General features: G+C 45.3%; 1 protein-coding gene across 2 annotated transcripts in view; it reads left to right on the forward strand.

Moving 5' to 3' along the window:
• PPP1R16B (protein phosphatase 1 regulatory subunit 16B) overlaps positions 1–23,882 on the forward strand; it is a 119,861-nt gene that overhangs the window by 18,215 nt on the left and 77,764 nt on the right. For both annotated transcript variants that reach the window (XM_010355354.2, XM_030914829.1), the window contains exon 2: positions 12,926–13,275. In XM_010355354.2, the coding sequence (XP_010353656.1) occupies positions 13,026–13,275 (250 nt within the window). In that variant the 5' untranslated portion in view covers positions 12,926–13,025. The remainder of the gene's footprint in view (positions 1–12,925; positions 13,276–23,882) is intronic.

Raw genomic sequence — 23,882 nt, forward strand, 5'->3', positions numbered from 1 at the left:
CAGAGGCTTTGTCTCAAAAAAAAAAAAACAAACAACAAAACAAAACAAAACAAAACAAAAAAACAGACAAAAATGCTCACTGAAAAAAGGAGCACCCATAGGGGGTTGAGTGTATGGGGTTTTGGAAGGCAGATTTTATGAAATTTAGGATGAGATATATTTCCTGCCCAAGCCTCCAAAAGTGATGACAGCTCCAACAGTAAGGGAAGTTATGACTTTAATCAGTTATCCTTACTCTGCATAGATTTCATTTATTTTCCTTCAAGGACTTCTCTTACAGTCATGCCTCTGTGGCTCATCTTTCCTGTCCGACATTTTTTTCTTCTATTTTTAAGCAGGGAGGATATTAAAAATACTTAACTAATGGCATAGAGACTGACCAATCAAAACAGATGCCAGACTAATCAGAAGAGATGCCAACCACACACATCTGGAACATCAGCCCTAGTTACGAGTTCCCTAACCTCTCTGAGTCCCAGTTTTCTCCTCTCTGAAATGGTAACAATATCTACATTGCAGAGTTGGTGCAGTGATTCCCAGAAAGGTTACATGCAAAGAACTTGGCAGGTGGAAGGTATGCTGGGCACAGAAGCTGCCATGATTACCTGGCGTTCTTTGTTTCTAGGTTCATTTCATGTATCTAGTTTATAGGTTCTGCAATGTTAGCCTTTAATTTCATGAAGCGTATGTTTTACTCTATACTGACTTCAGCAAGTATTTGTTCTATTACCAATTGGTCTGTCTGGTTTGTTGGCCAAAATGTCCCCATCTCCCTGGTCATAAATACTGTGGGTTTTCTGAAATCTTCTTGCAATTCATGAGAAAGATCTATTAAAGCACTTATGGTTCCTTTAGAGAGTTTCCCAGTTCCTTCTTCTCCTGCTTTTTATGGGTGTAGGCTTTGGAGTTAGGCAGACGTCAGTTCGAATGTCAGTTCCATCCTCCACTTAATTGGAATCTGCTCTCTGTGTTGCCCTCTGTCTTCCTCTTCTCATTCTTTTGTCCTCCAGGGTAGAACTTTTTCCTTCAGGTTCAATTCTATGCTTTTAATCGTCCCTGTTTCCTTGGAATTATTCTCTGAACTTCAGTGAACAAATTATATGAAAAGTTTTTAAAATTTCCCATCCCAGGCTGGGTACGGTGGCTCACGCCTATAATCCCAGCACTTTGGGAAGCAAAGATGGAGAGAATCAGTGGAAGTCAGGAGTTCAAGATCAGCCTGGCCAACATGGTGAAACCCTGTCTTTGCTACAAATACAAAAATTAGCTGGGCATGGTGGTGCATGCCTGTAATCTCAACTACTCAGGAGGCTGAAGCAGGAGAATTACTTAAACCCAGGAGGCGGAGATTGCAGTGAGTTGAGATCATACCAACACTCTCCAGCCTGGGCAACAGAGTTAGACTCTATATCCAAAAAAAAAAAAAAAACAAAAAACAAAAAAAACTATCCCAACTACTTCCTAATTGGCTAAGAACATCCCTAGCTAAAGGGGAAGAGATAGCTTGTTAGGGATATTTGAGGTTTCTGAAATGGGGAGAGTGGTCTTATTAGGCAGCAAACTATGTTCCCCTTCCTCTCTCATGCTGGTAATGATGTGGAGCCCAAGATGCTTGGAGTGGACAAGACAGTGATCCCCAGATCTGGATGAGGAAGGGTGTCAGCTGGCGACAGTGCCTTGGTCCTTCTCCATTCCTGAATGGACTCTATCCAATTACCAACAGCATGCTATCTCCCCACATTGCAGGGCCAGGCTTGGGAGGGGGAAGTAGGAACTAGAAACAACTGTAAAAGAGCTGCAAGTTATTTAGAAGATCTTCCTGGTAAAATGCAACAGGATGTCAGAAAATCCATGGTATTAGTGATCAGGGAGATAAGGGGACATTTTGGTTAACAAAGCAGACAGACCAATTTGCAATAGAACAAATACTTGCTAACATCCATATGGAGTAAAACAGGGGCTGCCGTCGTCTGCTTGAGTTCCTAGAGTCTGGATCTAGTCACCTTAACAGGGTACAGTTCTTCCTTTGCCCCCTAGGGTGGGTTATTGGGAAAATTCCGATGTGAACCTGAGATTTTCTTGATGCTTATGTACTGATGCCACAGTGAGTTTTTGCTGTTGTTTGGATGATATCCTCAGATTTAAGGGGCCTTTCCACTCGTATCTGATAACTTTCTAGATCCTCGGCTTCCCAAAGTGCTAGGATTACAGGCATAAACCACCATGCCCAGCCAAGGATTTTAATCAGTGGATACAGAGGCAACTATTGGATGCCAAGTTCTGAGGCAGCATGACGTAGAACAGAATTGCGTACTCAGTATGCAGGCAGCTACTTCCCATCTCTTCAGCCGTGGCTAATTAATCACAACACACATTCTTCCCGTTATCACACATGGCTTCGTAATCCCTCTCCTCACAGTGCACCAAGTAGCCACCACCAACCTAAGTGGTGGCACAACAGAGGAAAGTTTTGTCATGAGTGTCATGCTGGGAGAGAAAGGCAGGGATTAGAGGCCACCCCCAGCCTACCTGATGTGAAGGGCCATCCCCTGTTTAATACCTGTGTAACCCAGGAGTGTGTTCCGTAGCCACAGGTGGTCTCCTTTGGAAAATGATCCCTCCAGCTGCAAAAGGAGTTTTTATCTCCCTGTGAAGGGAGGGGGTGGACCACACTCCCTCAAGCCTGGAGAAACTGTTTGTAATTTGACTCCCATTTCCCCAAGCTTAGCTATTACATAAGCTTCTTTAGAAGACAGGCTGTTTGGTTTAGCACCGTGCCTGTGACTGACTAATGTGTTTGTAGACATCATATCAGCTTTGTGAGTGCCCCTGTCCTTGGCACCCTTGTTCCTGTCCCCTACGGCCTTCTCCACACTGCTGTACTTACCCGCAAGTGTGTGGGCTTCCCTGGGTTCAAGATCTTGCGGGGAAGCTCAGCATGGAAGACCGGTGTGTTCATGGGTTTTCCTTTACCTGTTTGAGCTGTGGCCTCCTTTGAAGTTTTCTTGGGGCTGAGCCTGAGAGAGTGGCTTCACCCTGACAGGCAGAACCAATCCAAATCATCAATCAGTGTTTGCTTAAAATGGGCCTTGCAAGTTGTGTAGCCTGGTGGTTACCAAATGCTGGGTGCAGATACGCATGATAGAGTGCTTAGTCCCAATACGATGCCGTCCCCTGCAGGCCAGGATTGGGGCTCATGGGCCTTCACGGGGCCAGTTCCATCTACCACCCAACATAGACCTCTAAAGGCCGTGGAGTTCCTGGCAGTGGGGACTCCAGCATCATGCCATGGCTGGACTTTGTTGAATTATCACTGTTAGACAGTTTATTCTCATGCCAGGCTGATCCTAGTTGTTCTTTCAAAAGATTATTCATGTATTTATTTTTTAAATGATTTATTTTTATTTTTTATTTTTAGAGACAGGGTCTTGTTCTGTCACCCAGGCTGCAGTGGACTGGTGTCATCATAGCTCAGTGCAGCCTCAAATCCCTAAGCTCAAGCAATCCTCCCACCTCAGCCTCCCAAGTAGCTGGGACTAGAGGCACATGCCACCACACCTAGCTACTTTTAATTGTTTTTTTATAGAGATAGGGTCTTGCTATGTTGCCCAGGCTGCGGATTCCACTTCTTCATATTACCATGCCTGAGCCTCACTCTGCCCTCCAGAGGCCTGGAACAAAGCTGATCCTTTCTGGTTGCCTTTTGTTAACACCTGGTCCTCTGCTCCCAGTATGGCCCAGCCAGTTCAGACAGAGGTCAGCAGGTCTGTTATTGTTCCACTGCTGGACATGATGACCTGATTCTTTTCCTGGGACAGCTCAAGATACATGAATTGTTTCATCTTTGTTCTTGTTGAATGTGTGGTTTTTGAATCCTGCCTCCTATACCTTCAGCCTCCCCAATACACACAAAGTCCTGCCAAATGGGGTTACAGCCAATGGGCTTCAGAGAACAGTGACAAGTCAGAGATCTGAATGAAGGAGCACAGCTGGGAGAATTGGAGTTACAGAGCAGGCCTGTGGGGATCTGAGTTTCACAACCGATTTAAAACCAGGAGATCTGTCTATGATGACAAGGCCCAAAGTCTAGAAGGTTCATTCTAGCAGGAGTAGGACAATCAGTCCACAAAAATCCCATGGGAATGAGATTAGGGGAGACGACAGTGATTTCTAATTCAGGTATTTGGAGCACCAAGGGCCCCAGAAGTCTCTATGCTCATGAGTTAAAGCATCTTTATGCTTGAAAAAAAAAAAATGCTATTATTCAAAGAAGTGAGTTGTGGGAGGGCGGGGGCGTACATCCTTTAGGAGAAAAAGTAGGTCCCTAGTGAGATCCCAGGAGTAGGAAAGCCAGCACTGTTTGTTTTGTTTTCTTCTTTCCCTCGTGCTCAATGGTACAGGAAACACAAGGAGAAAAGGACCCATCGCCTTCCTCCAGGCTGCTGCCAATATTGTGTAGAGAAGAATAGCTGAAGAACATGAAAACAAATCTTCACATTTCCTTTTAACAGTGTGAACTTTGAAACACTTTCTGACTCATATTTTAAAATCTCTTAAATTTGAATTCACCTTCCTTCATGTTGTTTTTCTCGAGGCACTAGGCTCGAGTCCAAAGATGTGTCAACCGACTGCTCCCCCAGAATTAAGTAACAAAGCCTGGGCCCCCTTCTCCTAGCTGAGTGGGCAGGGCTTCTCTGAGAACCTGCCTTTGACCTTCCTACCCTTCCTCAAAGCTGGGCCTCACCTCGGGCCTGAAGGGCCAAGAAATAACCATTGTGGGGTAAGAGAAGGTATTTGGTAATATGCCTCAGCAAGAGGCCATTCATTTTGCTACAAGCAACAGTTGCCTCTGGGGACCCTATTTCTGCACCCCTAAAAACATCATTGCTGTCTCTTAAGGTGCTTTTGGCTACAGGTAGCAGCATCCAATTCAACTGGCTCAAATAATAAAGGGGCTTTTGTTGACTTGGATAACTGAAGTCCTGAGACCCCTTAGTTAAAGGACCCTGTTCCCCTCTGGTGACTGCCAAGCACTGGCTTCATCCAAAAGCCAGCTTCCTGCAGGGATGGTGGCAAGATGGCTTCCAGGAGCAACCGGGTGTTATGCTTCCAGTTCACAGCTTGTGAGAAGAGAGAGCTTCTGATTGGGCCAACTCGGGACACGTGCCCCAACCAATCACTGCGGCGGGGCTCAGGCGGCTGCTGACAGGCTCTGGCTCATCAGGACCCAGCACTGACTAATAATGTGGGAATACACAGATCACCACCAAACCAGTGCCTCTGTAGTTTTCCCAGAGGTATATTTAGTCTCCCAAACAACTCTTGTAATAGTCGTCTTTCTTTTTTGAGGGTGGGGAGTGTGAGGAGTTCTTTAGTACATCCTGCCCACTTCCTTGTCATACCTTGGGTGATGATATTATTCAAAGAAGTGTATTGTGGGAGGGCTGAGGTGTACCCTGCCATACTTTCTTGCCCTTCCCGTAAAGGGTCAGCTCTCTGGAGCTGAGTCTCTGCTTCCCCAGATATGCACTGACTCTGTCTCTCCCTTTGGGGTCCACAAGAGGAATGAAGTTCAGACTTTGTCAGACAACAGGGGCTGGGTTAAGGCTCTGGGGGAAGAAGTGAACACACCTCAGCGGCCTGTTTCTGCTTCCCCAAGGGTCAAGTGCCTTGGCCTCAGACTTCCTGCTGGTCACAATCAAACTATTTTTGTTCATCCACCCAGATGTTAGAAAAATTAAGTACCCTGCCCTATTTCCCCTTGCTTCTGATTTCTCTTCTCATATCACACCTACTTCCTGGATGACCTCACCCGACCTGGCCTCCACAGATCCCTCCCACAGATGTCTTGCCAGTCCTGGACACTCTGTTGACTTGTGGGCCCATGTGTCCCATTCTCTGTAGGATGGTCCGTCTGGATTTTCCAGTGCTGGACTTGCTATATCTCCATGGAGCTGGTTTTCCTCCAAATGAGGTCTTCCTTGGGGATCCCCTTTAAGTGTTGATGGTAACCATTGCTCTCCCAGATCCTGGCAGTTTGGGTTGTGTTCCCGTCACCCTCTGGGGCTTTCTCTGGAAGCGTGGATTGGTGAGCCCAGGTCTCACAAGGAGGCCAGTCTGCAGCCCATTGGAGCCATGGCTGCCGTGGGCTGCCACAGCACCCAGGCCAGTGCCCTGTCTTGGGGCTGCCCCACTGCTGTGTTTGCAGCTCCATGGCAGTTCTTTAATTAGACCAAGCAGGGTTTTCTCAGACGGGGGTGGGAGGAGGTGTGTGGGTCTATTGGGGGAAACTAGGTCACCTGAAAACCAGTAATCAAGAGGGAGCTGTCCTCGAGCCCCAGCTCCAAGGAACCCAGAGGGGCGAGGTGGGAGGGGCTGGCGGGGAGGGCCAAGTCAGAGAAAATGTGCCTCTGGCCCCTTTTACTGGCCCTTGGGAGACATTGTTCTCACCTTTCTCCAGGGGGCTGGGCAACTGCCCTTAATTCTTTTTGCTGGGAGTAGGGAGGACACTGCAGTGGTGCCTGCTGTCTGCCTGGTGCCTGCCACCCTGGGGCCCGTGGAGGGAGCACTGTGCTGTGAGTCAGGCCCCAAGTTTAGTTACTGCTCAGCCTCTGTATCCTTGGAGCATGTCACCCACTCCCGTGTGTCTGTGCCATCCATCCACTGCACAGGGACTGTGTCTGCCTTCACCCTGCTGCCTGTTTAGCCCTGAGCACAGGCCTGGCATGTGGTAGGTGCCCCCTAAATATATGTCAAACAAAATAATGAGTTTATATGAGTGTTTCTCTTGTAAGATTATTGCCATGAGGATAAGTGGCAAGACGGGTTTCCCAAATGTCAGTCACTTATAAGTTTTGCCAACACTAAATGCCATTGTCATTAAATTTTTCTTTACTATCAACTTGATATTTCCAACTGAAATCGACTTGTTTAAAAAGGAAATTTTATATCACGACCATAAATAAACAGTAATTGTGAAAACAAATCCACAGGAAACAAAACAATGTTATTACATTCTATCCTAGATACAGTGGCTTGCCCAGGCCAGGAGCCTGAGGCCTGCTTTCTCTTTGTTTACAAGGAGGATTGGCATGGTTATAAAGATGTTAAGGATCTATTAGCATCAGACTGACACTTTTCTCTGGAGAAAGTCTGAAAGATTAAAAGAGAAGTGAAAAGTGTATATACCCTGCTGTCTGTGGGTCCATGTTATGTCAAGACTTCTTCCTGTACTTTTGAAAGTTTCCTTGGAGTGGATTCTCCTTCCACACTTAGGGAAGAACTTGACTGAGATGATGGCTGGGGAAGTTCTTTGAAAGGGATAAAGTGCTTTAACAGCATAAGCAATTGGTGCCATTACTCTTATCGTTACTTTTAGCATGTTTTTGGTACCTCCCACTCAGAGGTGATCAGTCATAATAATGAAGAAGTGAGTAACTATGTACAGGATCTTAAGGCTGAAAGACATCTCACAAAATACTTAGGCCAGTCTGACACGGGTGGAAATTTTATCCTCCAGTGAGTGATGAGGAACTTGCCACCTCCTGAGACAGCCATTGACCACAAGTACCTTTGTCGAATTGCTTGTTGGACAGCTCTGGAGGCTGGTGTCTGTTCTTGGGGTGCACACAACTGCTTCCTTGTACTTCCTTGTTCCTCCAAATGAGGTCTTCCTTGGGGATCCCCTTTAAGTGTTGATGATAACCATTGCTCTCCCAGGTCCTGGCAGTTGGGTTGTGTTCCTACTACCCTCTGGGGCTTTCTCTGGAAGTGTGGACAGGTGAGCCCAGGTCTCACGAGGAGGCCAGGCTGCAACCCATTGGAACCTGGCTGCCGTGGGCTGCCGCAGCACCCAGGCCAGTGCCCTGTCTTGGGGCTGCCCAGCTGCTGTGTTCATCCTGCTCTGTGTTGGGGAAACTCACAGGCTCTCCTTCCTTTCTTGTGCAGATTGGAGCTCTGGTTATTTGGAAACTGCTGTCTCACTCTGCCTAAGACAGAGCTTGCAAACTCAAATGACATTGGAGCTGGCAAATGATGTCAGTTAGTGAGAGCAGTCAGGCGGGAGTAATGGGGAGCATTGGGGACTATGGTAGTGGAGAGGGTATGTGCCCTATCTAAAGAGGACAGCCTGACTCTACACCAGTTGATGATGATGCCATGTGAGCCCACTGTGGCCACATACCAAGATGTTCTAAGAAAAGCTGAACCTCCGATGTTGGATATAAAATCTCCAAGTTGTAAATGTTAGCAATGAATTAAAATATTGTAAAACATGGTGCGGACTTCGACCAAACAAACCAACAAACATGATGTGGATCGCAGGGGGACTTTCTGTTAGGCCTGGCCCACAGCCACAAGTGGCTCATCACTGCTAACAAGACTTCTCTGCTCCTTTTGGGCTGGGCAGCCACGTCCTCTTTGGGCCATGTTTGTGCATATTGGTTTCCAGAGTTCCCTCCATTGTGGTCAGTCACTCAGTAAACCTTTGAACACCATCTAACTCCCTCTCAGCTCGTGTCTGCTCCTTTCAACTGGTGAAATCCTGCTTCTGCACTGAGATTCAAATCCATTGTCCTGTATTCTGGAGAGCCTTCCTTGAGAACCCCGGGAGGACTGGCTCTTCCATTATCTAGCTGTGGTATGTTGGGTAAATGACTTAATCCCTCTGTGCCTCAGTTTCCTCATCTGGAAAATGGGCATGATAGTACCTAGTACTACCATTTTATTAGGTTACTGGGATAATTAAATGGATTTATAAGATAAATTGATAGACAGAAGGCAGAGCTAGTCCACATCCATCTCTGAATCAGGGCTCGTCACAGAACAGGACTTCATTAAATGTTTGCTCACTTGAGGAAGTGGAGTGAAACAAACTTGTGGTCTGCTAGCTCCCAGAGAGGTCTGACTATAATAATTATATTGGGTGGTTGTGAATTGAACTATTTTGAACTCCTTACTTCTAACAAAGCAACCAAAACATCTATCTAAGTGGCTAAAATAGAAAGCAGTGACAATCCCAAATGCTGGCGGGGAGCTGGATCACTCACACATTATTGGAGGGCATGAAACCAGCACAGCCATTCTGGAGAACAGTTGGGCAGTTTTCTTTTAAAAGTAAACATGCGGCCAGGCGTGGTGGCTCACGCCTGTAATCCCAGCACTTTGGGAGGCTGAGGCGGGTGGATCACGAGGTCAGGAGATCGAGACCATCCTGGCTAACACAGTGAAACCCCGTCTCTACTAAAAATACAAAAAATTAGCCGGGCGCGGTGGCGGGCGCCTGTAGTCCCAGCTACTTGGGAGGCTGAGGCAGGAGAATGGCATGAACCTGGGAGGCGGAGCTTGCAGTTAGCCGAGATCGCACCACTACACTCCAGCCTGGGCGACAGAGCAAAACTCTGTCTCAAAAAAAAAAAAAAAACAAACATGCGCCAGGTGCAGTGGCTCGTGCCTGTAATCCCTATAATCCCAGCACTTTGGGAGGTCGAGATGGGCAGATCACCTGAGGTCGGGAGTTTGAGACCAACCTGGCCAACATGGTGAAACCCTGTCTCTACAAAAATAAAAAAATTCGCTGGGCATGATGGTGGGTGCCTGTAATCTCAGCTACTTGGGAGACTGAGGCAGGAGAATCGCTTGAACCTCGGAGGCAGAGGCTGCAGTGAACCGAGATCGCAACATTGTACTCCAGCCTGGGTGACAGAGTGAGATTAAAAAAAAAAATGTAAACATGCAATTACCATATGCCTTATCACTTGTACTCTTGGGTATTTGCTCCTGAGAAACAAAAACTTATGTTTACACAATCTATAGATAAATGGAACAGCCTTAAACTGGAAACAATGCAGATGTTCCTCAATAGGCAAATGGTTAAACAAATTGGGACCATCCATAAAATGGAATACTATCCAGCAACTAGAAGAAATGCACTATTGATGCATGCAACAATGTGGATGAATCTCAAAGGAATGATGCTGGGTGAAAAAAGCCAATCCTCAAAGGTTACCTGCTATCTGATTCTATTTATATAACATCTTTTGAAATGACAGAATTCTACAGATGGGGAACAGATTAGTAATTGCCAAGGCAGGGACAGGAGTGGGTTGGAGGGGGAGCTTAGAGAAGGAGATAGGTGTGGTTATGAACTGAGGTGGTAGATACATTGATACAGTTGCATAAAACAAAACACATCCAAATAAGTACATGTAAAACTAGGGAAATTGGCATAAGATTGGTGGGTTGTATCACTGTCAGGTTTCTGGCTGTGATATTGTGTAGTAGTTTTCAAGACACTACCACTGGGATAAACTGGGTGAAGTGTACACAGGATCTCTCTGTACTATTTGTTACAGCTCCCTGTGAATCTACAATGATCTAAAATAAAACTTTAATTAGTTGAAAGTGCATTGCGAGTATATTCAAAACAGAAATCAAAACGAAACAAAAGGCAACCAAAGCCAGCTAGCTTGTCTCCCATTGAGACTTGCCACTGGCTTATTTATGCTGGAGGTCACACCCACTCAGACCCTGGGACTTTTGCCCTTTGGGTATTGCCAAGCCAACCCCTTCCACATTTTGCCTGTTTACTCTCTGGTCTCCGGTCTCCGAGCTGGGAGAGGCATGAAGAACGATCTGGATCTGACCCAACCTAGCACCTGAGGATTTAGGCTGAACCCTGCTCTTCAGCTTCCGTAGAAAGGGCTTTTGGAGGGGCAGGTGATGCGGGCGACCCAGGAGATTAACAACGCTTCCTGAAACCAACCAGGGGCTAACCCAATACTCTATGCGACAGTGGGCCACATCACACAGATGTAGACTCCTACCATTCTTTCCTGTTTCCCAACAACCCAAAACCAGCCTTGCCTGCTGGTTCACAGACGTGCTGCATTAACATCTCCCTACCATTCCTCCTCCAAGCTTGTGTCTCATTGCTTAGGTGTCTTAACGTTTTGAGCCAGCTCTTTTAAAAAAATTATTTTTATTTTTTTGCAGAGATAAGGGTCTCGCTATGTTCCCTAGGCTGGTCTGGAACTCCTGGTCTCAAGCTATCCTCCCACCCTGGACTGCCAAAATGTTGAGATTGCAGGCATTGAGCCACCGCATCCAGCCCCAGCTCTTTTTATTCCTTGCACCTGTAACTTCTGGGAGGTGGATAGGACACTTTGCAGGTGGAGGAACAGGCTTAAAGAGGATCAAGTGATTGTCCTAAGACCCTTTCCCTCTGTGTCTGAAAGTTCATAGAGTCCGTGCCGAAGACCAGCTGGCTTTAGACTCTGAAATTTTGTTGACCTCATGTTGTCTGAGACTCATGAGAGCAAGAGATAATAATTTTTTTTTAAAAGGTCATTCAAAGAGAGAAACTTCAAGATTTCCTATGTCTCAGTAGTTCCACATTTTTCAAACTTTTTGGTCTTAGGATTTCTTTAGTTCCTTAAATTGATCACCCCAAAGAGCTTTTGTTTATGTGGATTATATCTGTCAATATTTATCATAATATAAATGAATATTGAGAAATTTTTAAAAATAGTAATAATTCCTTTAAAATAAAACCATAAATCCAAGATATATTATAACAATATAATAATCTATAATATATTTTTATTAGACTGTTATGAAAGCATAATATATAACATTTTGATGAAAAATAGCTATTTTTCAAAACAAAAAAAATTTAGTGAGAAAAGTGATGTTTAAAAATTTTGCAAAATTCTTTATGTTGAGCTTAGCAGCTGGATTCTTGTATCTACTTCTGCATTTAGTCTGTTGCAATGTCACTTTTCATATAGCTTTGGGAACCACTGTACACTCATGAGATAATGAGTGGAAAAGGTTAGTAATATCTTAGTATAGTTATGAAAATAGTTTTGACCTATGGACTTCTTGAAATGGTTTCAGGGATTCCCTATGGGGTTCCCAGACCACACTTTGAGAAGCACTGCAATAGCATATTATTTCTTCTGGTCTCTTTCTAGTCCTGTCCATCCCATCTCCAGAACAACTTGCATCTCATAGTGATCAGAACAAAAGAGGCTTGAGCAGAAGTGTCAGATATTCATAATTCTGAGGCCTTGGACGTTTGTATAGTCTCCAGATTTTGGGGGGTCTACAGCCCCCATCATGTCCTGACCCTCCCTGCACCCCTTCTGGTTCCAGCACCCAGATACCCAGATCCTTAAGTAGGGTGACTCTTGGCCGGGCACAGTGGCTCACGCCTGTAATCCCAGCACTTTGGGAGGCCAAGGCGGGAGGATTACAAGGTCAGATCGAGACCATCCTGGTTAACATGGTGAAACCCTGTCTCTACTAAAAATATAAAAAAATTAGCTGGGCGTGGTGGTGGGCACCTGTAGTCCCAGCTACTCGGGAGGCTGAGGCAGAAGAATGGCCTGAACCCTGGAGATGGAGCTTGCAGTGAGCCAATATAGCATCACTGCACTCCAGCCTGGGCGACAGAGAGAGACTGCATCTCAAAAAGTAAAAATAAAAAAGGTAGAGTGACTCTATACAAGAAAACTAAAAGGGCATGGTTCCTGTTAAATGGCTGTGGCTAGAGAGGCAGACAACCAAGCTATCCAATAGAGCTTTCTGCAGTGATGGAAATATTCTCTATCTGCATTGTCCAATATGAAGCATGTGGCGATTGTGCACTTGAAATGTGGATAGTGCAACCAAAGAATTAAATTATTTTACTTTATTCGAATTAATTTAAATGTAAATAGTCACAGGTGGCTACTGGCTGCTGCATTAGACAGCACAGCCAGACCTTGCTGATGCTTACAGAGCCGTTGTAAGGATTTGCACTTTTCTCAAGGAGCAATGGAAGGAAAACCTCAAAAGCGTTTTGAACACGGGACGTTGGGGTGACAATCAGATCTGAGTTGTGGAGTCTGACACGTGTTCATCTGTGTCTCCCTCCCTGCCACAGGCCCCACCATGAGGCCCCAGCCCCACCAGAGGCCCCGCGCTGCCCTGGCCCCTGGTGCACTGTGCTAGCCCCCAGCCAGGGCGTGGGGAGGGCGGTGGCCATGGCCAGCCACGTGGACCTGCTGACGGAACTGCAGCTGCTGGAGAAGGTGCCCACGCTGGAGCGGCTGCGGGCCGCCCAGAAGCGCCGGGCCCAGCAGCTGAAGAAGTGGGCACAGTACGAGCAGGACTTGCAGCACCGCAAGCGAAAGCATGAGCGGAAGCGCAGCACGGGCAGCCGTCGCAAGAAAGTGTCATTCGAGGCCAGTGTGGCCCTGCTGGAGGCCTCGCTGAGGAACGACGCCGAGGAAGGTAGGCCCCTCTGTGCCTTGGCGGCCATGCAGCTGCCTTGGCCTCTGATCAGGGTTTGGAATCCAGGTTCTGTGCAGTAGACGTGTGGGCAAGGCAGGTCTGCAGACCCTTTTCCAAGTTCCAGCAGCCCCATTCCTCTTAGGAAGTGGACGTTCCTAGGAAAAGCTTCGAATTTATCATAGACTTTTTTTTTTTCTCTCTCTCTAAGACAGGGTCTCGCTCTGTCTCCCAGGCTGGAGGAGTACAGTGGCACGATCTCAGCTCACTACAACCTCTGCCACCCAGGCTCAAGTGATCCTTCCACCTCAGCTTCCCTAGTAACTGGGATCACAGGTGTACTGCCACCATACCCAGCTAATTAAAAAAAAAAAAAGTTTTTTGTAGAGATAGGGGTCTCATTTTGTTGCCCCTGCTGGTCTCGAATTCCTAAGCTCAAGTGATCTGCCCACATTGGTCTCCCAAAGTGCCGGGATTACAGGCATGAGCCACAGCGCCAGGCCTAGACTTTTTGTTTAAACATCTTCATTCATTTTTATTTATTTATTTATTTATTTATTTATTTATTTATTTATTTATTTATACATAGGGTCTTACTATGTTGCCCAGGCTGGTCTCAAACTCCCAGCTTAAAGGGATCCTCGTGCCTCAGCCTCCCAAGCAGCTAGGATTATAGGCAAGCCACCTTGCCCAGCTTTATTTTTTTGGGAACAAGGATTCCAGCCTTTGGCTAAGGAGTACCATAATAACTTTCTTTCTCTCCCACAAATATTTGCAGATAACCACAAATATTTGCAGATAACTTCTTTTGCATTACTTTCCTAGATATAGTGGGATATAGTGGTGAACAAGCTGGATCTGGTTTCTCCCCACCAAGAGCTCAATACTCGTAGGATCTTGCATTTCATAAAGCTCTCCTCTGTGCCAGACCCCGTGCCTGGCACCCTCTGAATGCTGTTCCGTGTATTCAGTGTATGTAGACTTTGCTGCAGTCATAAATGGTGTAGAGGGATGGACTCTGAAGTGAGACTACCTGAATCTAAAACTGCCTTTGTCAGTTCCCTGCATGAGCTTAACAAGTAGACAAGTCTCTTCTGCTCTCTGTATTTCGTTTACACCTCTGCAAAATGGGGCTAGTAAGAAAATCTACTTTAAGGGCTTGCTGTGAACATTAAGTCAGAAAATCCCTATGAAGTTCCTAAACATGGTCCCTTATGCTAAGGAAGTGATTATTAATGTTTTATTTTATTATATTAGTATATTTATTTACATTAACAGAGGATGTCCATAAAGTCTGAAAACAGATATAGACAATGCTGTCTAGGACATTTTCACTCTGTAAAGTGAATGAGTAAATAAATATAAACAAACATGTATACACATTTGTATAATTTATGTTTCCAGGTTTTTTTCTTTTTCTTTTTCTTTTTTTTGAGATGGAGTCTCGCTTGTTGCCCAGGCTGGGCGGAGTGCAGCGGTATGATCTCGGCTCACTGCAACCTCTGCCTCCCAGGTTCCAACAATTCTTCTGCCTTAGCCTCCTGAGTAGCTGGGATTGCAGGTGTACACCTCCATGCCCTGGCTATTTTTTAAAATTTTTAGTAGAGACGGGATTTCACCATGTTGGCCAACCTGGTCTCGAACTCTTGACCTCAGGTGATCCACCCGCCTTGGCCTTCCAAAGTGCTAGGATTACAGGCATGAGTCACTGGGCCCAGCCTATGTTTCCAGATTTTATGGATACCTTGTACTTGTCATATTTAACTCAATTATATTATTTTTGTGTCTTATGAGCTAGATATCATGATCTGTACCATGTACAGTGCTTTAAGAGCCATGTATGATAACACCCATTTTACAGATGGGGAAACTGAAACTCATAGAGGTTCAGAACCTTGACCAAGGTGGCAGAGCGGGATCAGAACCACCGGCATCCAACTCTTGTCACTGCCCTCATAGCCTTATAGGTTTGCTTCCTGTTGTAGGAATAAATGGAGGATCCACGATTTAACCATAGCCCCCTTCCCTGGGCTTGTTTGGAGGCGGTCTCGCCTGCTCATTGTGAGCCAAGGTCTGTGCACCTCCCTGTTCCCCTGGGCACCTCTGACCCATCCCTGTATAATAAACCTTCCTGGCTGTCCCTGGAGAGGCCTGGCCATGCTTCCTGGGTCCCTGCACGCACCTTCCAGTCAATGAAAGAACAGAGAGGTGGTGGCATTTCTGGCCCAAGAGGTGCTGGATTTTAGTCACCTTGCTCTTCACGTTCTAGAACCCTCTGAGAAGTGTAATTCCACTTCCACCTGGCTGCAGAGGGCTCTAGGAAACGAGCCAAGAGGCATCCCTGGAACTACTCTGCTGCAAGCAGCTCCACTGAGAGCCTGGGGTGAGCAGTCCTGGTGAGAAGAGAGGTGGAATCTCGGGCTTGGGGACATGGCCCCGAGGCTCCTTCCCACGTGCAGTTTGCCGAGTGACGCGGCAGCCCCATCCCCACGCAGTGGGTGGCTTGTCATGATGTCTAATTTTTGTTGGGGGCGGAAGTTCATCAGCTCTTCTCACCCCTCGTTATTGACTGCCTTCTTGCCTGACAAAGCCCCATTGCCCCTCCCCGAGGGGCTCTGTGCACGGGCTGCGGGCTTCAGACCATTCTCCCAGCCCCCTGCCGAGCTCCCACCCCCTTGCTGATGTCTTGTTTCCTGGTTAGTAGGAGCACTGGGTTGGGAGTGAAGGGGTCAGTGCCCCGCAGCCCGGCCTGTGACTTTGAGTAGCTTGTTTCATCTCTGTGGGTCCAGTTTTTTTGGTTTTGTTTTGTTTTGTTTTGTTTTGTTTTGTTTTGTTTTGTTTTTGAGAGCAAGTCTCGCTCTGTCGCTCAGGCTGGAGTGCAGTGGTGCAATCTTGGCTCACGGCAACCTCTGCCTCCCGAGTTCAAGCGATTCTCCTGCCTCAGCCTCTCGAGTAGCTGAGACTACAGGCATGTGCCACCACACCCAGCTAATTTTTGTATTTTTAGTAGAGTTGGGGTTTTGCCATGTTGGCAAGGCTGGTCTCAAACTCCTGACCTCAAAGTGATCCGCCCACCTCAGCCTCCCAAAGTGCTGGGATTACAGGCATGAGCCACTGTGTTCAGTTTTTGAATCTGTGAAATCAGGTTTTGAAGCTTGCCCTCAAGAGGGTATGGCAAGACTTAGACAAGGTCCTGGATGTGACAGTTCTTTGAAAATTTACCCTGAGACCTGTACCAGCACGGTGATAATGCACTTTATTTTGTTTTGTTTTTTACAGACTTCAATGTCTTTCAGAATCTAAATATGCACAAATACACTCTTCTTGTAAAAAACAATCAACATAGAAGTGTACAAAGTAAAAAGTCCTTTCTGTCTCTCCCTTCCTCCCTCTCTCCTTCCTCCCTTCCTTTGCTTCTTTTTGTCCATCCATCACTACTGCTGTGAGTGTGATGTTTCTTTTCCAGGTATTTTTTTTCATTTGCCTATGCATCTGTGGACTTCAGAGAAATATAGAGCCAGGTTTCTTTTTTAAAAAGCTTTTACATAAGTGATGGTATCCTGGACACATTATTCTGCAATTTTCTTTTTTTCCCATCCAACAGTATATCTTGGAGACATTTTCATGCCAGAACATATACAGTACAGATCTGTGCCATTATTTTTATCTGCTGTGTCGTATTCCATAGTATGGATTCACCAGAATTTTCGAACTAGCTCCTTATTGATGCAGATCTTTCCAGTAGCTTTGCTTTTGCCACAGTGAATGTTTTATGTGCATGTGCAAATGTTTATTGAGGACAGATGTGGTGAAACAAAAGAGATGGATCTGAAGGTATTAAATTTGAATGAGAAAAGTGCTAGACCCCATGGGCTGGTCCCCCTGTCTCTAGGGGCAGCCAAGTGAGGGGAAGGGGCCAGAACACTGTGCTCTGTGCCAGGCCCTGGGATTGGTTTGGGGGTCCACAGGTGCCTGGGTTTGGATGAGGGGTGTGAGGCTGCCATCAGTCAGCCCTTGACCTCACTGGGCTATGCTCAGCTTCCTGGCAGCACTACAGAGCCTGCTGCTTCCAGCAGGCTAGAAACGGCTGCTTCTTGCTGGTGGAGCTGGTGTTTGGGAGGCTGCCGGGGTGTTAGCTCACAGTGGCGTGGGAACGTGGGGTGGCAGCTCCCCCGCTCCCCTGAGCTCACAGCAGCCTCTGAGTCAACCTCCCCCACCTGCCTGGGGAATGTGAGTTGTTTCCAGAGAAAGGCAGGCTGGGAACTCTGAGTTTCGTCCTCTGGTCCCATATTGCCTTTAGGCTAGTGTCCTTGCCCTTGGACTTGCCTGAGCCCCATGCTCACTGCTCTCATTGCCATCACCCTCTGCCCCAGACAATGCCAGCTCCACCGAGATCCTCCCATATTCCCTGTGTTATCTTACCTCCACACCTTTATATATGCAATTCCCTCTGTCTGGGACACTCTTCCTGTGACTAACTTCTGTAACCCTCAGCTTTGAGTCCGGCATGACCTCTAGGGAGCCATCCGTGAGCCTTTTCTGCACTTCCACCCCATCACTGGTTAAAGTAGCAACTCAATACGTAGCTGATGTTTACTGAGAGAGTGTAGTGTCATGGCTAGGAGCACAGACCCTGCAGTTTGTCCTCCAGGATTCAAATCCCCGCTCTACCGTTTACTAGATGTGCATCCTTGGGAAAGTTACTTTACTTCTCGGTGCCTCAGTTTCTCCATCTGTAAAAATGAGGATGATAATATACCTGCTCCAAAAGTTGTTGGGGGGGTTAAATTAAGTTGATAAATGTTGAAGTGGTATGGTGAGAGCTATGTAAGTGATATAAATTGTTGTTATTCTACACTATTATTCTACATTTACATAATCTATTATTACGGCATATTCTGATTGTCATCATTGTTATTATTTATCAGGTACTTTGTACCAGACAGCTTGCCTTACATATGTTATCTCGGTTAATCTTCACAGTAACTCTCTGAGGTTAGAGAGTCAAACCCCATTTTTTAAAAATAGCTTGGGGTTCAGTTTACATATTTTACAATTTGCCCACTTTAAGTGTACAATTCAATGATTTTCAGTAAATTTACAGAGTTGTGCATCCATCAGTCACAATCTAATTGTAAAACATTTCCATCGCTGGGTGGGGTGGCTCACACCTGTAATCCCAGCACTTTGGGAGGCCAAGGTAGAGGATCACTTAAGCCCAGGAGTTCTAGACCAGCCTGGAAAGCCCGTCTGTACCGAAGGAAAAAAAAAAAAAAAAAAAAAGCCAGGCGTGGCGGCACATGCCTGTGGTCCCAGCCACTTGGAAGGCTTAGGCAGGAGGATCACTTGAGTCTGGGAGGTTAAAGCTGCAGTGAGCCGTGATTGAACCACTAGCTTGGGTGACAGAGCAAGACCCCATCTCAAAAACAAACAGAAAGCATTTTCATCGTCCCAAAAAGAAGCCTTATGCCCATTTGCAGTAACTCCTGGTTCCCAGCCCCAGGCAACCATAATCTACTTTCTGTCTGTATAGCTTTGCCTTTTCTGGACATATTATTTACATGGAATCATATAATATATGATCTTTGTGATTGACTTCTTTCATTCAGAATACTGCTTTCAAAGTTCATCCTTGGCGTGACATCATATATCAGGGTTTCATTCCTTTTCATTGCCCCGTAGTATTCCATTGTATAGATATACCACATTTTGTTTATCCATTCACCAGTAGGTGAGCATTTGGATTATTTCTGTTTTGGGGTAGGATGAAGAATGCTGGTAAGCAAATTTGGGTACAAGTCTTCGTGTGGATATATGTTTTCATTTCTCCTGGGTCATCACCTTGGAATAGAATTGTTGGGTCATATGGTAAATTATGTTTAACTTTTTAAGAAACTGCGGTACTGTCTTAGAAAATGGCTTCACTGTGTTAATTCTCATCCCCCCGTTTTACGGATGAGGAATTTGAAGCTCAGAGAGACTAAGTCACCTGCCAAGGTCTCACAGTTTTAAGTATCAGACTCAATCCCAGGACTCAAACCCAGATCAGTTGTCTCTGAAGCCCATGTATTTAACCACCAGGCAGTTCTGTACTTCCTGGTTTTGTTTTCACTAGAAAAGCAGAGAACCCTCAGTTGTGGTTCTGATCTGTGTTTGTTTTGGCCTTAGGCATCCTGGTGGTTCTGCTGGCCTCTTAGGCCCTTTGATTTGGGGGCCCCCAGATAAGCTCTTTAGCCCCAGATATAACTCTTTCTAGGGCCACAATAGCCCAGCCTCCCTTGAAATCATCAAATTTATGTTAAGTTGTTAGAGACTTCTGTTTTTCTCTCAGAATGTGTAGGGTTTTCTTTATGGAAATTCTCATTCAAAAAATGTTTGAGTGATTCTTCTGTACTCTAAATTTAACTCTTATTAAATTTAATGATTTTTCTCACTGTAAAGGTTTTTGAACTCTTTTTTAAGCAGTGGAAACTTTTCTTTAAATGAGATATTATGCAGACGCCCAATATGTAAAACAAAGGAAGGAGTTGTTCTGACTGGGGTCAGATGGGTGGGGTGCTCAGTCATCCCTGCCACCTGCAGCCCCCTCCCCTGCCCCCAGGCACAGCACCGGACACCTGGGCCCTGCCGCTCCCCTCTTAAACCATTGGCTCATCTGCAGGAACTAACTCTGACTTTCACTTTTGGTGATTTTGAAAAGGGAAGTTTCTTTTCTTCTAATTATTTAAAAAAAAAAACCCATTATTGTTATAGAAACTTTTAGAAGTACAGAAAAAAGAAGCATTAAGAAGAAGATAAAATCACCCATATTCCCACTGAACAGCAACAACCATTGATAATATTTTAGTATTGTGTCAGGCAGCGTCCTGGGAGGAAACAAATGGTGATTTTATATGGGGCGATTTGTGGAAAGTTTGATGAAGGGGCAGTTTGTAAAGGGTTTAGGGAAGTGGTCCTCAAACTTTTTGGTCTCAGAGCCCCTTTATATTCTTAAAACCTGAGAACTTCTAAGAGCTTTGGTTTAACTGGGTTCTATCTACCCATATTTACTGTATTCGAAATTTAAACAGAGGCATTAAATATTTATTCATTCATTAAGTCAGAGTGATAAACATATTATCTATTGATTATCTGCTTCTGTGTAGCAGATGAGCTCAAAATTTAGCAGCTTAAAACAATAAATATTTACTGCCTCACACAATTTCTGTGGCTCAGGGATCCAGAGCAGCTCAGCTGGGCGGTTCAAGTTCAGGATATCTCATAAGGTTGCAGTCACCTTAGGATTTACCTGGGGCTGGAGAATCCAACTTCAAAGATGGCTCACAGGCATGGCTGTTGGCAAGAGGCCTCAGTTCCCTGCCATGTGACCCTCTCTATAGGACAGCTCGACTGTTCTCTCAGCATGGCAGGTGGCTTTTTTCAGAGTGAGTGATCCAAGAGAGAGAGGAATCCACAATGCCTTTATGACCTCATGTTGGAAATCATGTACCATCACTTCTACCATCTTTTATTCATGAGAAATGACTCACTAGGTCCAGCCCACACTCAAGGGGTGGGGAATTAAGCTTCATCTTTTGAAGAGAGAATTTGTGGACATGTTTTAAAACCACCACATGTTAACATAAATATTTTTATGAAAAATGATATTTTTCAAAACAAAAAAAAAGCAATGAGGAGAGTAGCCTTGTTTTATATTTTTGCAAATCTTTTTAAGATCTGGCTTAACGGAAGACAGTTGGAGTATCTTATCTGCTTCTGCCTTCAATCTGCTGTGATATGTTATTTTGGTTGAAGTAAATAAAGAAAGTCTTATGTAGTTGGAAAAGGGAGGAAATATTTTAATTTGCTTTTTCAGATATTGTGGATATTCTTTGATACTACATCTAAACTCAACAAGTAGTACTTTCTTAAAGGTTAGTTGCAGTGCAGAATCTGAAGCCGTATCAATTTACATCAAAATCCATTGGTCTGTCTTGCATTTTGAATGGTTCTTTTACCCATGTGTACTTTTTTTTTTAATGTAATGTATTGGATCTGTTAGAAAATATTGGTTCACTTTACCCATGTGTACTTTTTTAAAAAATGTAATGTATTGGATCTGTTAGAAAATATTGGTTCACTGAGTTATACAGATCTTCCAAATGTTGACACGTTGCTTTATAATATAAGAAAATGCATAGTTTCAATACCAGTCTTGCCATCCAATTATTCAAGTACTGGGAAACTGTTAAGTTCATGGTAGCTATACAAGTTTTCTAAGGCTGGGCGCGGTGGCTCAAGCCTGTAATCCCAGCACTTTGGGAGGCCGAGACGGGTGGATCATGAGGTCAGGAGATCGAGACCATCCTGGCTAACACGGTGAAACCCCGTCTCTACTAAAAAATACAAAAAACTAGCCGGGCGAGGTGGCGGGCGCTTGTAGTCCCAGCTACTCGGGAGGCTGAGGCAGGAGAATGGCGTAAACCCGGGAAGCGGAGCTTGCAGTGAGCTGAGATCCGGCCACTGCACTCCCGCCCGGGCCACAGAGCAAGACTCCATCTCAAAAAAAAAAAAAAAAAAGTTTTCTAAAATTTGGATTTTTGCTTAAAAGTTCAAATTCTATCATTGGTAACAAATGCTGTTAGTTGTGAGAAGATTCATTTGCCCTTTTTAGGAAAAAAAAAAAAAAAAACACTGCCTGTTAAATACTCAAGTCTGAATAACCATTGTTTGCTAGACATCCTTTAAGTAAAACTAGTGCTCCATGAGAGAAGAGGCTAGCTTAGCACACAGCTTAAAAAATAGCTCAAGTGGGCCGGGTGCGGTGGCTCACACCTGTAATCCCAGCACTTTGGGAGGCCGAGGCGGGCGGATCACAAGGTCAGGAGATCGAGACCACGGTGAAACCCCGTCTCTACTAAAAATACAAAAAATTAGCCGGGCGCAGTGGCGGAAGCTTGTAGTCCCAGCTACTCAGGAGGCTGGCGTGAACCCGGGAGGCGGAGCTTGCAGTGAGCGGAGATCGGGCCACTGCACTCCAGCCTGGGGGACAGAGCGAGACTCCGTCTCAAAAAAAAAAAAAAAAGAATGGTTCAAGTATTGCAGTTGGAGACAATGATCATTCTTTTTTTGAACTTCCCATTTTGTCACATGGTATATTAAAAGGACATATACTGAAGGATTAAGGTTTCATAAAATTGATACATTTTACTGCTTTATCAAGGACATTTTTAAGGGAAACTGGTATTGATTTTTTTTTCTTTTGATTGCACATACAAAACAATGAAGTTGGTGATTGCTAGTACAGCTTGGTGCCACTGAGTTAATTCTGTTAAAACAATAGTAGTTTTACCTACCATTGCTTTTATACCATCAGTGCAAATGTCAACACAGTGGAAAATGCAAGTAATTTCTAAGTGTTACTGTGAAAATCGTTTTGATCTTTTAATACCCTGAAAGAGTCTAGGGACCACTTTGAGAACCACTGGTTTATGGGAGTCAACAAGGAATGGGGCAATACCCTGGGATAGCAAAAGTTGGGAGATCTTACCCACCCCACCCCACCGCCCCCCTGGGCCTGAAGGAGACAAGGAAATGGAACCTACTGGAACCTAAGGCAGGTACCGTATGGAGAGGGCTGCCTAACAAGAGCGGTGGCTGCCACTCCATGCCTCTGCCATTCTGGTGCTTTCAATGACAAATCTAACCAGAAAGCAGAATGCAAGGAAGCCTTTGATGTAGTGCAAGTCGGCTGACTTCCTCAGGCATGGAGAAGGGAAGATCTAGAAGGACAGATGGGGCAGAGAGTGAGCCCAGCTGTCTTCAACCCTTCGGATCTACACACAAACAAGGAGTGAGTTTGTGTACATTTAAAAAACAACTTTTAGGGCCAAATATGGTGGCCCATGCCTGTCATCCCAGAGCTTTGGGAGTCTGAGGTGGGAGGATGGCTTGAGCCCAGGAGTTCAAGACTACAATGAGCTGTGATGGTGCCACTACACTCCAGCCTAAGTGACAGAGGAAGACTCTGTCCCTAAAAAATAAATAAACAAATACATAAAAATGTAAAAGTAAAAACAACTTTTACCCTAACATTCACTTGTGAATTCAGCAAAATGAGTCATCTGCTAGAGCTGTGGTATCGTGGAGAGCCTGTCTGAGGAGGTGATTTGGGCTCGGACCTGAATGTGGAGGAGTCTGGGAGAAATGTACAAAGGATATCTGATGGGAATAGGCTTGGTGTGTTTGAAGACAGGAGAAAGATGGGAGGGGAAAGGGTAGGGGGAGCAGGTGGTTGGGGAGAGCATACTGACCTTAGAAGACTAGAGTAGGAACTGTACATTTGATTTCAATGAAAAGCCACTGGTGGTTTTGAAAGAGGAATCATATGATGAGACATAGATTTTGAATTAGGGATGGATTTTCCTAGTTCCTGAGTGCAGAATGGACTGTAGGAATCTATTCTCACGAGGCCATGAGGGGAGCAGGGAGGCTCATGAGAAGCTGTCACAGTGGTGAGAACCTATGGTGGTCACTGGATGATGCAGAAATCAGGAGGTGGAGCCCACGGGGCTTCTGTGTCAAGTGACGGAGGAGGGACTCAGTGATGACTCTTGGGTTTTTGGTTTGAA

This window comes from Rhinopithecus roxellana, chromosome 13 (genome assembly GCF_007565055.1).
Source record: "Rhinopithecus roxellana isolate Shanxi Qingling chromosome 13, ASM756505v1, whole genome shotgun sequence".
Classification (NCBI taxonomy): Eukaryota; Metazoa; Chordata; class Mammalia; order Primates; family Cercopithecidae; genus Rhinopithecus; species Rhinopithecus roxellana.